This window comes from Pelophylax lessonae (assembly GCF_965119305.1).
Source record: "Pelophylax lessonae genome assembly, chromosome: 4".
Taxonomy (NCBI): domain Eukaryota; kingdom Metazoa; phylum Chordata; class Amphibia; order Anura; family Ranidae; genus Pelophylax; species Pelophylax lessonae.
Window position 1 is genome coordinate 273041174 of NC_138771.1, and position 22807 is coordinate 273063980.

Below are 22807 nucleotides of genomic sequence, written 5' to 3' on the forward strand. Positions count from 1 at the left end.
TCTATTCATCATAATTATTTTATTTGCAGGTCAGAATGTATGTGCAACAAGCAACAGATGAGGTACCCCATAGCTGACCTCAGATCCCGAATATTGAAGATGGATAAGTGTAGACATGTGGGACGACTGCGTCTCGCCCAAGACCATTCGATATTGAACCCTCAAAAGTGGCATTGTGTGGACTGTAACACTACAGAATCAGTGTGGGCTTGCCTGAGCTGTTCACATGTGGCATGTGGTCGATACATTGAAGAACATGCACTTCAACACTTTCAGGAAAGTAAACATCCTATAGCACTGGAGGTAAATGAACTCTACGTTTTCTGTTACCTTTGTGATGATTATGTTCTCAATGACAATGCCACTGGTGACCTTAAACTTTTACGTAGCACATTATGTGCAATCAAAAGTCAGAACTATGACTGCACAACACGCAGTGGTCGGACACTGCGATCTATGGTAGCTGTGGATGACAATTTTACGTCTCATCAAGGTGCAAAAGCACTGCTCCTGAATGAAGACCTCACATTTACTGCTCTTTGGCACAGAAGACATGCGCTATTGGGGAAAGTGTTTAGGTCTTGGTTTGCTTTGACTCCCAAAGGTAAACGGAGGTTGGAGGACAAGCGCCTCAGGGAAAAGGCTGAACAAAGGAGGGAGGAAGCAAGGAAAAAGCGTCAGATGCTAAAGCACAAATTAAAGCAGGAGATGGAAAGTACTCCTCCACGTAAGAGCTCCCGCTTGCAAGAGCAACTGCAAAAGGTGACATTGCCACCACTGCAGAAAAAGCACCAAAAGCTAACCCCCACCACAAAACAAAAACCTTCAGGATCTACCTCGGAAAACACTTGTAGACAAAAATTAAGTGATTCCCCAGTTAAAAAAAAATCTACTGTGACCCCTGGGGTGACAGGGCTAAGGAACTTGGGGAACACTTGCTATATGAACTCTATTCTTCAGATTTTGAGTCATTTGCATGTTTTCCGGGAATGTTTCCTGCAGCTCGACCTAAATCAAACTCAGGAGCTATTGGTAGCTGCAGCCAATGGAAAAACAAGATCATCCAGCCAAATCCCCCCTGCTACAGACTTTGTTAAAATAACACAAAAGCACAGTAAAGTAGAAAGGCCTTTGGTAAAGCGCCAAAGCTCCTCATCTGGCCTCAGTGGTGGGGCATCAAAAGGTAGAAATATGGAACTCATTCAACCTAAACCCAGCTCAACGCACATTTCCCTATGCCATGAGTTGCATACTCTCTTCCAAGTTATGTGGTCTGGTAAGTGGGCACTAGTCTCCCCCTTTGCCATGCTTCATTCGGTGTGGAGGCTAATTCCAGCCTTTCGTGGTTATGCACAGCAAGATGCTCAGGAATTTTTATGTGAACTTTTGGATAAAGTACAACAGGAACTGGAGACAACCGGGACCGGGTACCCAACCCTGGTCCCCAGCTCTCAGAGGAAACTCATCAAACAGGTCCTGAATGTAGTCAACACAATTTTTCATGGACAGCTTCTCAGTCAGGTATGTAAACTAATTATAGCATGCCATTAGCAGACCTGAGGTTGCACAACCTTCCAGCATTACATTTGTTTATATATTTTTTTCATTTTCAGTTATATACTCCTTTGTGAAAACTGTACGCTTAAAATGTTGTTTCTTATTATGCTAATGTGATTTAGATAGCATTTACTAGGTTTATAAACCTATTTAATTGTGGACCTGTCAACTTAAAAGAACTTTGTATTTATCTCAGTGCTAGCAAATAGGAATGTTAAGCACTTCTATTTATCCACGGGTGAAGTTTTTGTTCCAATTGATGAGAGAAGGATCTGATGTATTATCCAAAGTCATTTTTCTCTTTCCTCTCCATCATTTTATAGATGTGTAGAGTCTTTAGCACAAGCATACAAGTTTTACACAGGACTCACCAGTTGATGAGATTTCTCACGGTTAGATTACACATTAAAGTGTAACTTTTTTTTTTTTTTTTTTATTAGTTTTGCTTTGAGTGGAGAGGGATCACCTGTCTGTTGTTTTTTTTTTTTTTTTTTTTTGTTTTTTTGCTGTCTGTGCCCGTTAGGGAAATTCACCATCTCTAGTTGTCCTGTTTTACCGTTATGAGCAAAAGTAAAAGAAAATAAGAAAATCCCAAATTTTGGGTGGACATCAGCATACTTATAGAGGGGAAGTCTTCCAATGGGGACACTAGTTCTGGTGACACACAGTGATTCCCTCGCTTTGGATGGATTTCCTCTCACTTCCTGGTTTGGTAATGGGACAGGAAGTTACTGTATTCAAAAAGGAAAAAAAAGGTTTGCTTTTGTTAGGTTGTCATATTCAGGAGTTTTATTTTTTTTTTTTTAAGCAGAATTGCATGTTTTTGCAGCTTTTGCCAGGCGTCTTTCAAATATAAGGTGGGAAAAAAGGTGGGGGAGAGCTGAGTGCAACAAAATGCACGGAAAAAGCTCTTGGCGCTCTTTTCAGGCGTTTTCATTGACGTCTATAGGGACAGAAATGCTCAATTCTGCCTGAAAAGTAGCTCGTGTACTTTTTTGCGCGACAGGCGTTTTTGCTACAAGCAACAGGACACTCGGATGTGAACAAGGGCTTTTGAAATCAATAGGTTTTTGCTTATTGACAGTTTCTTAGCTCTAAGCTCAAACGCTCAAATGTGAAAGGGGCCACATTCAATTTTCTTGGGTGTGTGGTCATTTTCACTAATTGTGGATGGTACAGAAATAGCCTTCAGCTACATTTGAGAGGATGTGGCAATTGTTATGCACACGGGACTCCTACAACTTTCCTTCTGCATATGTAAGGCACAAAAGCAAAAGGACAGTTTTTTCACTCTTAACAGGCATAGATTTTAATTGTTTAACCTTTTCCTTGACAAAAAAAACTGTGTGCACCCCTTTCTTTTGTGAAAGGGTAGACACTGGGTAGAAAACTTTTTAAGTGCACTGAGGCATAACAATCAAATCCCATCAAGGGCAAGCCGAATCAATGCAAGCGTTCTGATCTCCCACATTTCCTTACTTCTTCTTGGCATGATACCGAAGTCATGCTGGAGGGATGTTTCATCTGTGTGCATTCTTTATTTTCCCTTGCACTAACCTCTACAGAAGGTATGCTTTAATAGAACTACAGGCAGGCTCTGGTTGTAACAGTCAGATAGGCTTAATTGTGTAAAATCTGCAATAAAGCCAGACCTCTTCTTCTTTATTTTTTTGTGACTCAGAGGGATGTGGCTTTATTTAGAGACCACAGAATTCATTTCAGCAAAATGTTTCCTTAAGACTTCCGAGCTGAGCTGTAAGGCAGGTTATAGACGGTGCAAATTTGGTTGCAGGAAAGAGGTTTGCACAATTGTTCCATCAACACAGACAGTGCTGACAGGGGAATCCCTCCTGCCGAGCAATTGTCTGCTCTGGGGGGGGGGGGGGGGGAAGCCCTCCACGGTGGCACGAGACAGTGATAATCGCAAGTGAATCCGGCAGGGTGGTTGTACTCCTTCTCTAATTAGACACTCCGAGAAGGGGGAAACTATGAGGGAAGGGCCCTGGGCTACAGGACTAGTCAGAGTTTGAATGTTCATATTTGTAAAGTATGGAAATGAAAAACATTGCAAGTAAGTATTCCTCTTTAACCACTTCAGCACCGGAAGATTTACCTCCCTTCATGGCCAGGCCATTTTTTTGCGATAAGGCACTGCGTTACTTTAACTGACAATTGCACGGGCGGGCGACACTGTCGCCAAATAAAATTTGTCCTTTTTTTCCCAATAAATAGAGCTTTCTTTTGGTGATATTTGATCACCTCTGCTGTTTTTATTTCTCTTTTGCTCACACAGCTCCTGATATTCTTAACCATTGGGTTATATTGCCTCCTACAGGAGTAGGACACTAGGCAGCAAAAGTCTGGCTACGCCTATGGGCAGTCCCAGGGGGTATACTCCCTCTCTCTGCTATAGGTATTGTTTTTTTCTGCCTAGTAAGGACCTAGCTCCTTGCTGGGATCTCTGGTCCTGTCAAATGTGTTCATTTTAGATAGAATTTTTTTTTTTCTCCTGGATTTTTCCTGTTAGATCTACAATTAACTGCTGCACTGGGCGACGGGCTGGATAGCCTAGATCCAGTGGTCACCCTAGTCTGGCCAGCGCGCGCAGACCTCAGCCGCAACATAGCCCCACTGGACAGGGGCTGGCCTGCGAGTTAAATGCCTCGCTAGGTCGCATACAACCGGGTCTCAACCCGAGTTGCAGCGTTCCACCTGGCAAACAGCCCCTCATTTTGATGGAGAGAGGTTCTGTCTGGAGGGGTGCCCATCCGGTTCCTGGTATGGTGAGTAGCTGTCCCTCCTCTCCCCCTGGAGGGTTTCAGGGTCGATGTGGGCCCCTCCTTGAGACGGTCGGACCCTCGGGTTCCCCTCCTTCCCGTCAGGCACCATCCTTTCATCTGTCCCCCATCCTACCCCCCTTCAGTTATGCTGGGGCTGTTTGGGTAATCTGGTCCACGTCCTGGGGTAGGGGCAGGGCGCTATACAGGCTATGGGCTGGGGGGGGTGCGCCGCCGGTGACCGGACAATCGGCTATGCGAGGGAGGGGGTTTACCTGGTGGGGGCTCCTGCAAGGGCCCTCTGTCCTGTCTGGGTCTCTTCCTAAGGCTTAGGCATCCCTCCTGGGTCCCAGGAAGCCTCGTGGTGCTGCCGTTTTGTTGTAGCCTGTGTTTCTGTGCATGGTGGCCATGTTTGTGTAGTCCGGCAGCCATTTTGCGGTGGTTTGCCATTGAAAATAGCAGTGGCCTTGACAGTGAAGTCCTATGGGTGGCGATTTCGGCAATGGGAGCTCCTCCTCATCCCCTGGTGCTGACTCCTGGATCCTTTTTACTTCCTGATCGCCGAGTGTGCAGTGCAGTGCAGTTTATCCTGGTGGCTGCTTGTGCCTGTTTCTGCGGGGTTGTGAGCCTAGTGGGGTGCTCTTCCTCTCTGCTGAGTATCGCTTGGTGCTCTGTGCCTGGAGACCAGGTGGTGCTGCCAGTGCGGTTGGAGTGTCCCTTGCATTGTTTTTTACACCTGTTTTGTGGGGCTCCCCTGGTGACTCATGGAGTCTTTGGAGCACATCTCCTCTCTGAAACTGCGGGGCCCTCTGGGTCCCAACCATCCACCCACCGATGCACTGACAGCGGTCCTGGGGTCCTTTTGTCTCCCTTTGCGTCCCGGGTGGAGGTGTTTTTCAGGCGACCGCTAGCAAAAGGCGACACCTCCCTCCCTCCGCCTTCCCCTGCCTCATCTGTCTAATCAGATCCTGAATCTGATTCGACTGCCACAGAGACCTGCTGACTTTTAAAAAACACACACTCACCTGTCCCGCGATCCAGTAATGTGGCTGCCCGAAGCCTCGATCCTCTCCCTCTCCTCTCAGTGGCGCCGGCATCTCTAGTGTGGGCACTTTGCCATGTCAGCTTGCAGCTTCGTAGCCGGATGCACGCTGTGCATGCGCAAGTCGCACTGCACATTGTGAATGGCCGGGCAATCTTCTGGGAGCTGTGACGTGTCCCAGAAGATTGCAGGGAGTGAGGGGGAGAGAAGAACTTCCAATCGAGCCGCCCAGGCGGCCTGAGCGGAAGTGGGAGCGGGTACCTGTCAAATCTAGGTCCCTCCCCCCAAAAAATTACATGTCAAATGTGGCATGTCAGAGGGTCAGCAGTATTTAAAGTGGAATTTCCACTTTTGTGTGGAACTCCACTTTAAGGGTCTTAATGTTGCCTAATCTGTTTCAGAAACTGGAGGCTTAGGGTTGTTTTATAAGGGGGTATAGGAGGGAAAGAACTAGGGGTTGAATGTCTCCAGTGTAGTGGTACTCATTCCTAATCCAATCACCAGGCAGGAATGGGATACAGTTGTGGCAGGATTGTGTGAATAACATGAGCGGCTACAATGTACTTCACCATTTTTTCATGTCTGTACTTGGCTATTTTGCTTGAAGCTTCACTTTAAGCCAACTGTTGGCAACGTTCTTATGAAGGTAATCTTGTGAACATTCAGTGATGTGCTGATATGAAGTATTTGATGATTTTGGAATGCAAATAATCCATATAAGACAGTGGCTTAGGAGAAATGTTCCTTTTAGCTTTTTTCATTCGACTCCCACCAGCCTTCCCAGAGACTATTCTCTGAACACCTGCTGCGTTCTACACTTGTCATAAGCACAAAATAATGCTGATGTTGCTTAATTTACATTGTTTATACCTCTGTTATGTGGCTTACCACAATTCTTATTTAAATGCATGCCCCAAGCTAACAGAGGCTGAAATGAGTAGTACTTGGGTCACTATATATTCTGCTCCCTCTAGCTCAAATGCATTCCAGCATGGGAGTTTGTCATAATGGAATGCACATGGCTGTAGCTGATCCATTTTGTTTACTAGTGTTTTATGTATATATGATTTCCTTGCTTGTAATTCTTTATAGTATCTTTTAGCTAGAATAATTATAGAAGTGTACTTTTATGGTAGTACTGATCACAGAGACTGGAAACAGAATTTAGCTTCCATAGCCACCTACTAAAGAGGTCTACTACTGTAACTTAACTATTTTGATAGTGTGGTGCTCAATGGGCAGCAGGGTGGCTTAGTGGTTATGCCTTCCAGTGTTGGGATCCTTGGTTTGAATCTCAGCCAAGACACTATCTGCAAGGTGTTTGAATGTTCTGCCTGTGCTTTTGTGTGTTTCATCCCATGCTCAAGACATCCTGGTAAGTTAATTGGCTCCTGTATAAATTGGCTTTAGCATGTGTGTACGAATTGGCAATGTACTTGTGTTATCACATTCTGCATGCTAGTTCCAAGCCCATGCAAATAGGGAGGGTTGTGGAAAGCTCTGGTGATCTACCTCTTATGAATAGAATTGCCAAGCAAATTCTTTGCAAAGGTTTTCAAGTGTATTGGATTTGATGTCCATAGAAGTGCCAAGAATCCGATACTACTGACTGGATACCACACAGATGCAATGAGCAAGCATATCTTAATATAATAACCGTTCGATTTAGGGTGCATTCACACCTGCGAATGCACCCGCACTCAAATGCGAGAACCCCTCGCCTAGCTACCTGTGGGAAGCAGCCCCAGTAAAATCAAAGAGAGCCTGCTGGCTCCCGCAGCCAATTGTGGCCACTTGCATGTGAACGCTGCATTATAGATTATATGCCAGTGGCTGTGATTCGCTGCGGAAGTTGGCATCCTCAAGATTTAACCACTTGCCGACTGCCGCACGACTATATACGGCGGCAGTCAGCCCCTCACAGGCAAAGTGACGTATGGGTACGTCACTAGCCTGTGAGGCTCTAGGGAGCGAGCACGCTTCCGCTCGCTCACGGACCCCCCCACGCGAGTGAGCAGCGGACCCGATGTCCGCCGCTTACTCGCGATCCTCCGGTACAGCGGGAGAAAGGCAGGCGGCTAATGTAAACAAAGCCGCCTGTCATTCTCCCCTGTGTAACAGCAGAGATCATACGGTCCTGCTATGTAGGACCGTAGATCTCTGCTGTTACACACACAGTTAGAGTCTTAGAGTCACGCCCCTAGGGACACACTTTACCCCTCCCTCTCAGAGATAACCCCTTCACTGCCAGTGTCATTTTTACAGTAACAGTGCATATGTATAGCACTGATTACTGTAGTAATGTTACTGGTACCCCCAAAAGTGTCAAAAATGTCAGTCAAGGGTCCGATCTGTCCGCCGCAATGTCGCAGTCCCGCAAAAAAATCGCAGATCGCCGCCATTACTCTTTAAAAAAAAAAAAAACAATTAAAATGACAAAAATCTTTCCCTTAGTAAATGCAATAACTTTTGTGCAAACCAATTAAAATACGTTTTTTGCAAATTTTTTTTTTTTTTTTTACCAAACATATGGTAAAAAAGAAAATTGGCCTAAAATGTTAAATTTTGATTTTTACATTTTTTTTTTGGGGGGGGGGGGGATTTCATAAAAAAAAAAAATGTGAAAAATATTGTTGTTTTTTGCAAAATTGTCGCTCTTTTTTTTGTTTATAGCGCAAAAAGTAAAAATCGCACAGGTGATCAAATACCACCAAAAGAAAGCTCTATTTGTGGGGGGAAAAAAGGACATCAATTATAATTTGTTTACAGCATCGCATGACCGCGCAATTGTCCATTAAAGTAACGCAGTGCCGAAAATATGGCCTGGTCAGGAATGGGGTAAAATCTTCCGGTCTTAAAGCGGTTAAAAATACGCTCATTGAGAATTTTTTTGTCAGACATGTAGCTAAATACATTTTGGCCTAAATATATGTCAAAAATTGAATATATTGGATATTTTTTAACTGTCAAAGTAGAAAAATATTGTTATTTTTTTCCAAAATTGTCGCTTTTTTTTTTTTATTAATATCGCAAAAAATGAAAAGCGCAGAGGTGATCAAATACCACCAAAAGAAAGCTCTATTTGTGGAAAAAAAAGGACGTAAATTTAGTTTGGATATGGTGTCGCACGACCGCGCAATTGTCCGTTAAAGTCACGCAGTGCCGAATCGCAAAATAGGCCCTGGTCAGGAAGGGGGTAAAATCTTCCAGGCTTAAGTGGTTAAAGGCTAAGTTCACCGTTTTTTTTTTTTTTTTTTCCTTTTTCTTTTTTAAATTCCAGCTCTTCTATGTACCAGTATACCATTGTGCCTCTGCTGTGTTTATACAAAACTCCAATAATTCCTGGCCCATCCTGAATTTGGTATTTAGGACATAAAAAACCGTACAAGGAAGTAGTTCACCAGCTGACCTCGTTAACATGCACCCTTCCCCTCTAGGAGATTGCTCCCAACCACTTCTGTACTCATGTACACTCATCAATCTATGTATCTGTTCTCACTAAATACGCAGCCAGTGATATTTTATCTTATTTGGTTTTTTTTTTTCCTTCATCTTGCACAAATCGGTCATTTTGGCAGTGTGTGCAACAGCTAGTGATCACAAGAAGCCTATGTGGAGTAGAACTGTAGTATTGAAAACAGGAGGTGTGTTCCTAGAAGTCTGTAAACCTCCCCACACACTTTACAATCTGATCTCCTTTAGATCTACCATCAAAAATGTAGTGCAAGTGATTGGATTGACTGGTGTGTCCTCTTCTTATTATATAGTTTTGATAATTCTCAAAGAGATTGTACAGATTGTGTAGTGTATAGCCACCGTTATACATCTAAAATGAACTAGTCGCGCTTTCTATTAATTGCACCCCAAACAGAGGCAAACAATTCTTGCCACGTTAAAAAAAAAAAAAAAAGGGGGACAAATGCAGCAAAACAGTAAAAACACGCAAACAGCGGAATACCGAAATGTCTCCATAAGCTACTTTGCTACGTGTCGGGTAGCCCGTTGAACTGTTAAGCCAAAAAACGCATTCTCCCACTACGTTGGGTGGAAATAGAGCCTGACTGTGAAATTGGTGTTTTTACGCAAGAACACTGATGCTCCATTCACGTCTGTGTGTTTCTGAACGCACGGCAAAATAACAGAAAATGCCCTTCGGCGCGCATTTTGAAAACTTACTGCAAATGCGCATCTCACTTGCAGTGCAGTTAATTGTTATTGGCACCCCAAGCGCAGGTAGCAGATTCACGTCTGCTGTACAACAAACGTGTTGCAAGTGCACCAAAAGTGTGGTAAACCTGACCTGCTCCACTCCAATAGTTCTGGAGCTTCTTTGGGGCAATGTTTTACACATAGGGCCTGGGCTACCCTATGCGTGATGAATGGAAACATTCAAACGCCCCAGAAAACCCGTGTGCTGGAACGGGAGTTCCCACTATCAGGAAATGTTCATGGGGCCTCAAGGTTAAGTGTATCTTTGTCCACTCCCTCCTATGTACTTGTATAAAGGTGACCATACACTATGCAGTCTGATTGTACAATCTCTGTATTTCTTTTGGATCTCAGCGATACCGCACACGTGGGGTTTGAACACCATTTACATATGCAGGCGCGATTCTCGTGAGCGCAGAGGATTTTTTTTTTCCTTATTTATTTTACTTTTTATTTGTACACTGTCGCTTTTTTTTTTATTTTATTTTGTTTTGTATTTTATTTTTTATCAATTTTATTCGTATTACAAGAAATGTAAACACCTCTCCCGCCGCTTCTAAAAGTAATCCCGTGGCGAATGTGCCGCTGGGATAATTTTTATCTGTGGGCGATTCAGCGTCCGAAGTATATTAAACCGGGGTTATGGCAGCTAGCTGTTGCCATAACCCCCCGGTATTAAACATCAAAGTAATGATGTGTATATATACAGTACAGTGGTTAAGATATGCTGCTCATTGCATGTGTGTGGTACCCATTCAGTAGTATCAGACTCATGGCAATTCTATGGGCAGCAAGTCTGATGCACTTGAAAAACTTTTCCATAGAATTTTCTTGGCAATTCTATTGATAAGAGGTAGATCACCAGAGCTTTTCTCAACCCTCCCTATTTGCATGGGCATGGAACAGCATGCAGAAAGTGAGGACACAAGTACATTGCCAACTTCCTTTAGATTTACCAGACCTTTGGAATACACTTTGCACTACATAGCTAATGGTAGATCTAAAAGCGATTGTACAGAAAGTGGATGGAAATAACACCAGAGGTGGTATAGTAATGAGTGGTGTGGTCCAGACTGAAAATACACACCTATATTGTGATGCAGCAAGGCAGTGCATGATGGGAGATGATCTACAGGAAGTGATGGAAGCAAAAAAGCATTTTTAAAAAATTCCGTACTAAAATGTTGAAAAATGAAAGCTTCTGTGAACAAGGTAAGTGAGAGATAAACGCATTGGGATGGCTGTGGCAGAAAGGACATTAGAAGAGGCCTCTATTTTTTTATGAACTTACCCTTTGAGACGCTTTCTCTGTTTGCAAGAGGCCAATGGGGGGGGGGGTCACCCTGTCTGATCACACCCCAAAAGCACCAATGCTGCTAAAAGACGGCACAGACTTTTTTTCTGTCTTTCTGCTGTCCGTTCACACATTTGTGTCATGGCTTCTTAGACAGCCTAGCTTCAGAATTCAATGTTTATTTGCAATGTGGTTGGAAGCGGATGGCTGATTTCTTTTTAGACCTGGAAATCCCCTTTAATTTTATACTAATCTTTAAAAAATGCATTGCTTGATAGGCACCATTAACATGCGTTTTTCTCCTATGGTACATTTTTGTAGCTTTGCTAAGTGGGTTTAGCTTTGGCAATACTGGAAGCAATGTCAGAAATATGTGGATGATGTTACAATTATAGAAGAGAGACCCATTATCTGTGAAATACCCAGGTGCCTAACCATTAAACCTGATACTTCTACACGCCAGTGATCCTGATATGAAGTGTGACATGACTTGCTGTGAAGGGAGATTTGCTCTAAAAAGACTTTACAGGAAATCTTTGAACCAGTGGATAGAAATACTTCATTAACTCTGACCCTATCATAGGGCTTAACTGTAGGTAAACCTAAGAAAGTGGGTATAATACAACTGCTTTAAAGAAGAAAGATGCAGTAACAGCTTCTTCATGTTTTTTTGCTTTATTTTCACCTGGTGATCGTGTGAGTTAGGCTCCATGTACACGGGATGCTGGAAATGGCCGTTTAGGAGCAGTTGGGCGTTTTTTTCAGAAGCCCCTGAACCCACCTCTATGCTATCTTATCTGTCCATGTACACCAGGTCGTTTACAGTCATTTGCAGGCAGTTGCGTTCAGGGACTTTTTTTAGAACGCAATTATTTGCGTTCGAACGTGTGTTTCCCTGCGTTACAAACGCGTCCGAACGCGATGACCCGCGTTTAGCGTTTGCGTTTTTCCATTTTAAAGGGGAATAATTTTTTTGACCTCCTAGGAACAGTTCTAAACGCAAACGCCCGCTAAACGCGGGTGCAAACTCAACCTAACAGACGTTTCAAACGTCCTAAAAATTCCAGCATTCAAAGGGACCTTTAACAACGTCCCGTGTACATGGAGCCTTACACACTACATATCGTAGTGTGATGGCACTTACTTTACTTTACAGCATCTTTGGAAGAGTAGTCTAAAACAAGTATACAGTATATATTATGATTCTATACCATGGCAGGAGTTGTACTGTGGTCCTAATATATGCCTTGATAACATTGCAGAGTACTCAGGATGGCACTGGATTTTTGGCAAGATAAGCCGATATTAAACAGCTATATGTACAAATAACCTAAGTTCATTGTTGGGTCCCTTTCACACTGCTAGCAATCTGCTTGCTCAGCGGGGAATCTCTCTGCTGAACCCCGCTGAGCAGGCGGATGACAGGTCAGTGTCCATTTCACAAATGCAAGAGAGACACGCACACAGCTCACTTTGCTCTGAGTGGTTGGATGTAAACAGACTGCCTGTCTGTTTACATCTGTCATCCAATCCACTGTTTTTTAGCAGACAGGATCAGATTGGATGTTGGTGGGTGCAAGGGATAAATGTCTGCCGACGCCTGACGCTCCATATAGTGCAATGGATGATCCAATCGGGCCGCTTAAAAAAAAAAAATGACAGGCGTACCCGTTCCATGTGAAAGGGGCCTTCGAGTTTTCATACACTTTTTAAAGTAAACAATTGCAGATTTCAGGCTACAAAAGATTAAACAAAAAATGTAAAGTTGATTGATTATATAGATTTTTCCCCACTGCTGACAATGTTGCACATTGGCACGGCCCTGTTGCAGTTTCAGACCACATATGGTGAATGAAATTAGTAAACTCCTGATCTGCAGGTCTGGTCCAGGTCAGTAACTCAAAGCATTAATGGCAGATACGCAGCTAGGTTCTATCATGGTACATTGGAGAATTAAGGAAACTTTTAAAACTAGTTGCACATTTGAAGGGTATATCCAGCTGGAAGGACACATTCTAAACATAGAATACCTGTGTGGGCTGGGCATATTAAAGACCATAGGTAATCAAACCGTTTGCAAACAAACAGATATTCTAAACTTTTTTTTTTTTCCTGTACTGTACCATTGGGCAACGTTTGCAGGCTTTGGGGATAATTCTTAGCTGTTCATATGGTAATTCCTGTACTGTTTTGAGATGTGAGAGCTGTTCATAACTAAGGCTTTCTTTCAGTGTAAGATGTTTTGTGCTTAACCATTTACCCTCTCTCTCCCTGGACAACCCTTAAGGTCCAGAGTCGTTATTTTTTTTTTATTCCTGCTATGTACCTGTTTATTCGGCAATAACTTTGCCATTACTTAAAGCGGTTGTAAACCCAAAAATTGAAAGAAAAAAAAAAAAAAAACCTGCAAGACAAAGGCATAATGAGCTAGTATGCATCGCATACTAGCTCATTATGTATTACCTTAGAACGAAGCCCCGACACGGACCCCCGGACATCGCTGCGGGCACTGCCATGATCCCTCGTCGTCTCTTCCTGGCTCGGCGGCTCCGGCGCTGTGATTGGCCAGAGCCGCGCCATCGTCACTCCCGCGCATGCGTGCGGGAGTGATTTTCTGGCAAGCTCCCGGCAAGTAAAACTGAAGGTCCCCCCGGACCTTCAGAGCGCATGCGCCGCTCGCGTGTGCGGCTGCATGCACTGCAAATATCTCCTAAACCGTGCCGGTTTAGGAGATATTAATTGTACCTACAGGTAAGCCTTATTATAGGCTTACCTGTAGGTAAAAGTGTCAAAAAGCGGGATACTACCGCTTTAAAGCTGTATTAAAGGAGAGGTTTGGCCAAAGCTTTTTCTGCCCTCCTATTATTGATCACGGGAGTGCATTTCGTTCTGCACTCCAGTAACCAAAGCCCGCTGTTGGCTGACATACCTCTGCCAGTCAAGGCTCTGGATCAATCTCGACTTTATAGTCAGGATCCATCAAGTTGGCTGGACCGGCAGTGAGGATCTGGTTGACTGAGGCAGCCATTCCCACCCCCTCCACAGCCCAGCGCTCCAGTAAGCACTGGAAGGGCAGAGCACAGAGCCGGTGACGAACAGTCACTGGCTCTCTCTACCCACTGAGGATCAAGAACCGAGCAATCGATGGTCTTTGATCGCTCAGTTCTCAGTTTTAGAAGCAGCGGGGGGACAGATACAGCATTGGATCGCTGCTGAATCCTTCTAGGTAAGTATAACTGCTGGGGTTTTTTTTTTTAAAACCCCAATATGTCTGTTTTAAACACAAAACCAAAAATATTGCAGCTTACCAATCATTAGGTGTGGTGGATACATTTGTTTTTTTGTTTTTTTAAGGCATTTTTCCCCTCCCTTTTTATGCCCTGGATAAAAGCGCAACGGAGACTCCTTTGGACAGCAGCCTTCTCCATATTGAGGGGAGGGAGTGTTAGTTGTATTAGCAGATTTAGATAGACTAAAAAATTGAAGCCAAGTTCCAGCTAACGCTTTTTATGCTTTTACAGCAACAATTGTGTTCCTTTTTGGGATAAAGGCTTTACATAAAAAAAAAAAAAAAGTTGACCATTGCAAGCCCCTTTCACACATATATGGTCCGTTTTTCATCCATCCGTTGACGGATGAAAAATGGACATCAATGCATCTCTATGTAAAAACGGATGACAACGGATGATCATCCATTAACATCCGTTTTCATCCACTTCTGTCAATGTCTGTTTTTTTTGAGCGGATAAATGCCCTATTTTTTCATCTGTCAAAAAAACAGATCGGACGAAAAACGGATGTAAACAGACAAACGGTCCGTTTTATCATCTGTTTTTTCATTGGTAGTGGATGTAAAAAAAACGGATGACAAACTGATACATTTTGATGTGACTGAACTGAACAAGACCGTATGCGTGAAAGGGGCCTTAGTGTTTAAATGGTTTGTCTCCTCTCTTTAACTGCTACTGTTGGAAACATAAGACTTCCTGCCTGAATCACCAGGTGAAAATTAAAAGAAAGCCTAAAAAGAAAACTGATACAGCCATCACATCTAAAAATTTGTAAGACCAATTTGATGCAGTGTGTGACGTATGGTCTGAGCACTGACAGGCTGACTCCCCCCCCCCCCCCTCCTAAACCTGTCCTGTTAAACCGCTGTACGGTCTTGGACACTGTGATGCCCCTTTATTTCAGGGTCTTGGCAATCTTCTAGCCTTGGCCATTTTTATGTAGAGCAACAATTCTTTTTTTCAGATCCTCAGAGAGTTCTTTGCCATGAGGTGCCATGTTAAATTTCCAGTGACCAGTATGAGAGAGTGAGAGCGATAACACCGAATTTAACACACCTGCTCCCATTCACACCTGAGACCTACCTTGTAACACTAACGAGTCACATGACACCGAGGATATCTCTTGAAACAAGATAATATGAGGTTTATACTTTTTGACGTAATCAAATACTAAAGACTGTTTAACCTTTGAATTTAAGCCTCGGACATTCTAAGATAATTCACTAATTGTGCCATAGTCGCCTAGTTCTAGAGATCGCTTAATAAAACAGGCCCCAGAGCCATAAAGCCCCACCCACCCCCACATTATATACCAATAACCCATAATAATCCATATAGCATTAACCCAGCAGTGGATGGGTAAGACACTCTGGTAAAACATAAAACAATGCCTAACTCCGCCCCCCCTCCCCACACCCGAGTGCTGTGTTCCCATAACTCGAAGAAAGGTAAGTGACCCCGGGGGGTCAGAGGTCTACACCAACATACACAATGTAGATAGTCAATCCTGTCGTTATAAAAAAAACAGTTTGACCTCCGGGCAGCTGGCAGAAGACAAAAACAAAATATAAATTGCAGTAGAGCAGTAATAGTCATACCCTCACTATATATTTCTGAAATGGCATATATAATGCTACAGTCATACAGTACCCATGGGCGGAAGCCCACAGACTCCAAAGAATTTAGTGCCATATATAGAAAATAAGAAATATGCCATGCACCCCAAGAAGATGACCGGACAGTGTCATGACAGTGTTGGCCGATTAACAGGGAAGTGTTCATTTAGAAGATTCAAGTCCAGAAGTAATCACACAACCTCTATAGAAGGAGACCACAATCCCAACAGGAGCTCAGTCCTTCTCATGTTCTACAGCTGCGTTAGGTCTTCCCCTGGCATCCAGCCAGAGAGAAACTTTAACAGGATTTGGAAAAAAAGTGCACCTTGCCACGATCCACCACTTGCAACTTAGTGTGATAAAGCATACTGTAAATCAAATGGCAATCTCTCAGCCTTTTTTTCACATGGGCAAAACTTGCATGCTGCTTTTGGGTAGCCACAGAGAAATCTGAGAAAAGTGATATATGATTGTCATTCTACATAAGTTCTCCTTGAACTCTAGCCACTCTCAGAATATTCTCACGGTCTTGGAAATGCAGGATACTGGCAATGATAGGTCTAGGAGGAGTCCCAGGATGCGGAGCCCGTGTGGGAATCCTATGCGCCCTTTCTAGGGCGCATAAGCGTGAGAACGTGGATGCTTCCATATTCCCCTTGTGCCAGCTTTCTAGGAAGTCCTCAGGCTGCTGCCCTCTACCCCTTCTGGAAAACTAACCAGCCTGATATTACGCCTTAAGCCCTGTACACACGTACCAATCGTCGGCCGAACGATCGGCCGTCTTTTGTCCGAGGGCTGTCTTGTCTGTTGAAAACTGCAAAAGACTGCACACGAATTTTGTCGGCCAACAACAGCCGACTGCAGAAGTGATGTAATGTTGGTTAACTTTCCTTGTCTTTTTTTTCTTTTCTAACAAGCCTACAATCGGCCGATCGTTGGCCGAATATTTACGGCCGACAATCGGTACGTATGTATGGGCCTTTAGTCTGTCTTCCATGCCTCCCAGCTGATCAGCATGGGCAGCCAGCTCTTTTTTGGGCAGTATGTACTGAGCACCCCAACAGGTGAACAATGTCCTCTAAAGGCCCGTACACACGTACCGATCGTCGTCATACAAACGTTCGTCTTTTCTCCCCGGGATGTCGATGTCTGTTGAAAAGTGCAAAGACAGCACAAGAATTTTGTCCGCCGACTTCAGCTGACTGCAGAAGTGATGTCATGTAATGGTTAACTTTCCCTGTGTTTTTTTTCTTTTCTGAGCATGCCCAGTCTTGCAAATCTGCGGTCTGTCGGCTGATTTCTGTACTGACAGGCGAACAATCGTCCGTTCTGGTGTCGGCATACAAAAATTTTTATGTTTGCAAGAAAGACTCTTGTCTGCAGAATGTGCGCAGACAGCTGTCGGAGGCACCATACTAACAAGCGTACAATCGGCAGATCTTTCGTCCGCCGACGTTTGTATGACGACGATCGGTACGTGTGTACGGGCCTTTAGTCACTGATTCTGTGTTCAGCCTCTGCACCTCCTTTCTTTAATAGACTGCATCATCCTTCTCTTTACCTCTCCCTTTTTCCCCTGTTGCCTGCAGTCTGTCCAGGGATTTCCCTCTTCTCAAGAACTGATCTCTCCTGGGTAAAGGACTTGCCCCCTGCGATTCTACCTCAGTGGCTGCAGTGGACTGAGACCACGTATCCATTTCCTCCTTTTCCTCTCCTCGTGTCTCCAGGCCGCTGCTGCTGCCATCTTGAGAGCTCCAGACAAACTTAGCCAGGTGCTCCTCTAGGGATTTCCCCCTAGTCTGCCCAATCTTGACCATGACAATGATCACACCCGACGGACCCACTCCAGTCAGCTAATGTGGTACAAATCTCACTAGGTATGTTTTTAACGCTGATTTTCACCTGTCAGTAGAAAAAGCATTTACAATAAACCAGTATCCATGAGGCCTAATGCCCAGTACACACGATCCGAAAATCGGGCGACGTTCCATCCGTTATTTTTCGTATTCTAGCAGCTCTCAATAATATTCGCTAACGGGAGAGGTTACTCACGATACGAATTTTCTCGGACGATAATTCTTAGCTTCCGGTATGCGTAACCACGCTGTAGCGTGTGAGGGGAAAATGATGTCTACTGCTCATGCGCTGTCTACTGCTCACCATTTTTTTTCGGACGAACAACATACTGATAATACGATTATCGTACGATGTGTTATAATACGATCAAAATTTTTATGCTTGCACGACTGGATAATATCGGGCAAACTGTCGTGATCGCCTCTCGTAAGCTGTGTACTAACGATCCGATTATCGTCCGATCCTTTCACAAGCGTTAATTTTCGTCCGATTTTCGGATCGTGTGTACGGGCCATAAGACTGCTTGGAGATGGAGTAATTTCATGTGTGTACACCTGTTTCTACCACTTTCATCTTAACTGACAGGGTGCTGGGTCCTCTCTCCTTCCCATTTAATGTGTTGTCATCAGAGGTGTCCATTTTCCTTCAAGTCATTTCTTGGTAATCTGTTCAGGGAGCAGCAGCTGGTGTTAGGCAAGTCCGATAAGAGCAGTGTGCTTCAGTCTGAAAGTGTTGTAGGTCAGCTGTTTTCATGTGGTATAGATTACATCCATAAGCAACAGTGTAGTCCCAGCCAGTTTGTATTTTCTGAGGTGAAACTGAGCTGCTGCATGTTTTTTAAATGGAATCATTTTATTTTTTCCCCTAGAATCCACTGTGATGAGAGGCATACTGTGTAATTGTATATATAAATAAAGCTGCGCTAACAATTGAAACAGTCCATGTGAATGTCCATAGATGAAAGGGAAAAATGATGACCCTTGTGCAGGTACCGCTTACCAGATTCCAATCATTAAAGAGCCAAGAAATTAAAGGCGGAGTCTTCAAATATGGAACACAGCAAGCTTCATAGGACTCCAATGTGAATCTCCTCAGTGGTATATGAATAGAAGGAGAAAAACAACACCATAGTGTAAACCAGTAACAAAAATGGGTAAAAATGCGTTGTGACTTGTGCGGGTACCGCTTACCAGAAGTAGCAGATACTGTAGCCAAAATGATGGGAACCGAATCCGCAGACCTCAGAAGGCAGCAACCCGTACCGTGGTGATGCAGATGTCCAGGGATACGTTTAAATGAGGGAAAAAAAAGGCAAACGCCATAGCGTAAAACCATAAAACAAACGATAACACCCAAATAGTGGTAACTAAAAATCCAATATTGGTGAATAGTGACAGCCACCACCGAAGAGGGTAGGTTCCCTTATTGACTGTACCAAGAAGTTTAAACAAGTAGTGAGATAAACCGCTTACCAGATGGACTAGAAGATAGACATATAATAGAACCTAGAGGGCACCAGTGAGAATGGGTACTCTTACCAGCTCCAGATATTACATGAGCGGGGGTTCAAAGTGACGCTGGACAACACTCCTGATAGCGCTCATCAACCAGACTCAGGGAGGGATGCAGGTTACCCAAGAAATGAGGAGGAGAGAGCCATAGCATAAAATCCAACGACTATTTATTGACACAAAAAATGTATTGCACTTACAAATATCAGACGACAAAGAACGTAGATGAGAGGGGTTGGAGGGAGGTAACAGCCGCCGGCCGGACGGCACCGCTCGCCCGTCCTTCACAACAAGTAGGTGGGTGTGACGTCAGCACGCCGTGACCTGACTAGTTTCATCAAAGATGATTTTTTCAAAGGTCTTTGATGAAACTAGTCAGGTCACGGCGTGCTGACGTCACACCCACCTACTTGTTGTGAAGGACGGGCGAGCGGTGCCGTCCGTCCGGCGGCTGTTACCTCCCTCCAACCCCTCTCATCTACGTTCTTTGTCGTCTGATATTTGTAAGTGCAATACATTTTTTGTGTCAATAAATAGTCGTTGGATTTTATGCTATGGCTCTCTCCTCCTCATTTCTTGGGTAACCTGCATCCCTCCCTGAGTCTGGTTGATGAGCGCTATCAGGAGTGTTGTCCAGCGTCACTTTGAACCCCCGCTCATGTAATATCTGGAGCTGGTAAGAGTACCCATTCTCACTGGTGCCCTCTAGGTTCTATTATATGTCTATCTTCTAGTCCATCTGGTAAGCGGTTTATCTCACTACTTGTTTAAACTTCTTGGTACAGTCAATAAGGGAACCTACCCTCTTCGGTGGTGGCTGTCACTATTCACCAATATTGGATTTTTAGTTACCACTATTTGGGTGTTATCGTTTGTTTTATGGTTTTACGCTATGGCGTTTGCCTTTTTTTTCCTCATTTAAACGTATCCCTGGACATCTGCATCACCACGGTACGGGTTGCTGCCTTCTGAGGTCTGCGGATTCGGTTCCCATCATTTTGGCTACAGTATCTGCTACTTCTGGTAAGCGGTACCCGCACAAGTCACAACGCATTTTTACCCATTTTTGTTACTGGTTTACACTATGGTGTTGTTTTTCTCCTTCTATTCATATACCACTGAGGAGATTCACATTGGAGTCCTATGAAGCTTGCTGTGTTCCATATTTGAAGACTCCGCCTTTAATTTCTTGGCTCTTTAATGATTGGAATCTGGTAAGCGGTACCTGCACAAGGGTCATCATTTTTCCCTTTCATCTATGGACATTCACATGGACTGTTTCAATTGTTAGCGCAGCTTTATTTATATATTTTCTTCTTGGGGTGTCAGTCGCACTTGAAGCTGCTGCTTTGCTTTTTTGAATTAGCGCAGTTGTTTTTTCTCCTTTATTTCATACTGTGTAATTGGACTTTGCATTTTAACCTATTTACAGTGCCTTAAAAAAGTATTCGTACCCCTTGAAATTTTGTCATATTACAGCCAAAAATGTAAATATATTTTATTGGGATTCTACGTGATAGACCAACACAAAGTGGCACATAATTGTGAAGTGGAAGGAAAATGATAAATGGTTTTCAGATTTTTTTTTTTTTTACAAATATCTGAAAAGTGTGGCGTGCATTTGTATTTAGCCCCTGAGTCAATACTTTGTAGAACTACATTTCGCTGCAATTACAGCTGTAAGTATTTTTGGCTATGTCTCTACCAGCTTTGCACATCTAGAGAGTGACACTTTTTGCCCATTTTTTCTTTGTAAAATAGCTCAAGCTCTGTCAGATTGGATGGAGAGCGTCCGTGAACAGCAATTTTTAAGTCTTGACACAGATTCTCATTTGGATTTAGGTCTGGACTTTGACTGGGCCATTCTAACACATGAATATGCTTTAATCTAAACCAGCCTTTTTCAACCAGGGTGCCTTGAGGTTTCTTCGGGGGTGCCTTGGCAAAATGCCTAAAAATGTATCAACAATTGTATACGAACCAGCGGGTTAATGAAGCCTGCCTTTTAGTTACACAAAGCCACAGGTTTTCAATAAGCACCATTTCGACTTTTCTAGATCTAGACACTGGGATCCTAACAGTCAATGATCTCATCAGTTGATAAGGAGGGTGTCTGTTGCCTCCACAGCATCCTTTTTTGACATTCCTGTGCAACTGATGGAGGGAAACTGAGGGAGAAGAGAAACATTGGAATACTTGTCAGTACCAGTGTGCAAAAGTGCATTTGTTTTGGAAAAATCACCTCTAACATTGGGTGTCCTACACATGTGGATGTTGCTGTGATATGTAAAACTACTAGAATAGTTTTTCACATTTTAGAATGGGGTGCCTTGAGACTGTCCATAATTGTAAAGGGTGCCTTGGCACTGTCCATGATTTTAAAGGGTGCCTTGACTGAAAAAAGGTTGAGAAACACTGATCTAAACCATTCCATTGTAGCTCTGGCTGTATGTTTAGAGTCATTGTCCTGGTGGAAGGTGAACCTCTTCCCCAGTCTCACATCTTTTGCAGACTCTTAAAGAGGAAGTAAACCCTCCTCGGGAAGTTGTACCTATAGGTAAGCCTATGATAAGGCTTACATATAGGTACTGTAAATATCTCCTAAACATGTACCGTTTAGGAGATATTTACCTTTAATGCAGCCAGTGACGTCACTGGCGCATGCGCTCTGAAGGAACGGCTGATCGTGCCGTTCCTTCAGAGCCCCGTGCCGTGACCGTCGGCTCCCGCGCGCGTGCGCGGGAGTGACGTCACCGCGGCTCCGGCCAATCAGATGGCCGGATTCCGCGATCCCGGAAGACGGGCGACTGAACATGTCGCTCGTCATACAGGTGAGTGAGCGGCACGGCGGGGGCTCGTTCTAAGGTAAGTATTTCATAATGAGCTAATATGCGATGCATACTAGCTCATTATGTGTTTCTCTTGCAGGATGTAAAAAAAAAAAAAAATTTTTAAACGGGTTTACAACCTCTTTAACAAGTTTTCTTCTAAGATTGCCAAAGGTTGTATTTGGCTCCATCCATCTTCCTATCAACTCTGACCAGCTTCTCTGTCCTTACTGAAGGAAAGCATCCCCACAACATGATGCTGCCACCACCACATTTCACAGTGGGGACGGTGTGTTCAGGGTGATGTACAGTGTTAGTTTTCTGCCACACATAGCGTTTTGATTTTAGGATAAAAGTAAAATTTTGATCTCGTCTGACCAGAGCACCTTCTTCCACGTTTTTTCTGTGTCCCCAACATGGCTTCTTGCAAACTGGACTTTTTATGGCTTTCTTTTAACAATGGCTTTTTTCTTGCTACTCTTCAATAAAGGCAAGATTTGTAGAGTGTATGACTAATAGTTGTCCTGTGGACAGATTCTCCCACCTGAGCTGTGGATCTCTGCAGCTCCTCCAGAGTTACCATGGACCCGTTTGCTGCTTCTATGATTAATGCTCTCCTTGCCCAGCCTGTCAGTTTAGGTAGACAGCCACGTCTTGGTAGGTTCTCCATACTCTTTCCATTTTCGGATGATGGATTGACCAGTGAGATGGTCAAAGCTTGGGATATTTTTTTTTTTTATAACCTAACCCTGATTTAAACTTCTCCAAAACTTGATCCCTGACCTGTCTGATGTGTTCCTTGGCCTTCATGATGCTGTTTGTTCAC

At 43.8% G+C, this 22807-nt stretch overlaps 1 protein-coding gene across 1 annotated transcript in view; it reads left to right on the plus strand.

Annotated features, from left to right (window-relative positions):
* USP44 (ubiquitin specific peptidase 44) overlaps positions 1–22807 on the plus strand; it is a 70625-nt gene that overhangs the window by 15328 nt on the left and 32490 nt on the right. Inside the window, exon 2 of the mRNA XM_082254735.1 lies at positions 30–1521. Within this exon, the coding sequence (XP_082110861.1) occupies positions 40–1521 (1482 nt within the window). The 5' untranslated portion in view covers positions 30–39. The remainder of the gene's footprint in view (positions 1–29; positions 1522–22807) is intronic.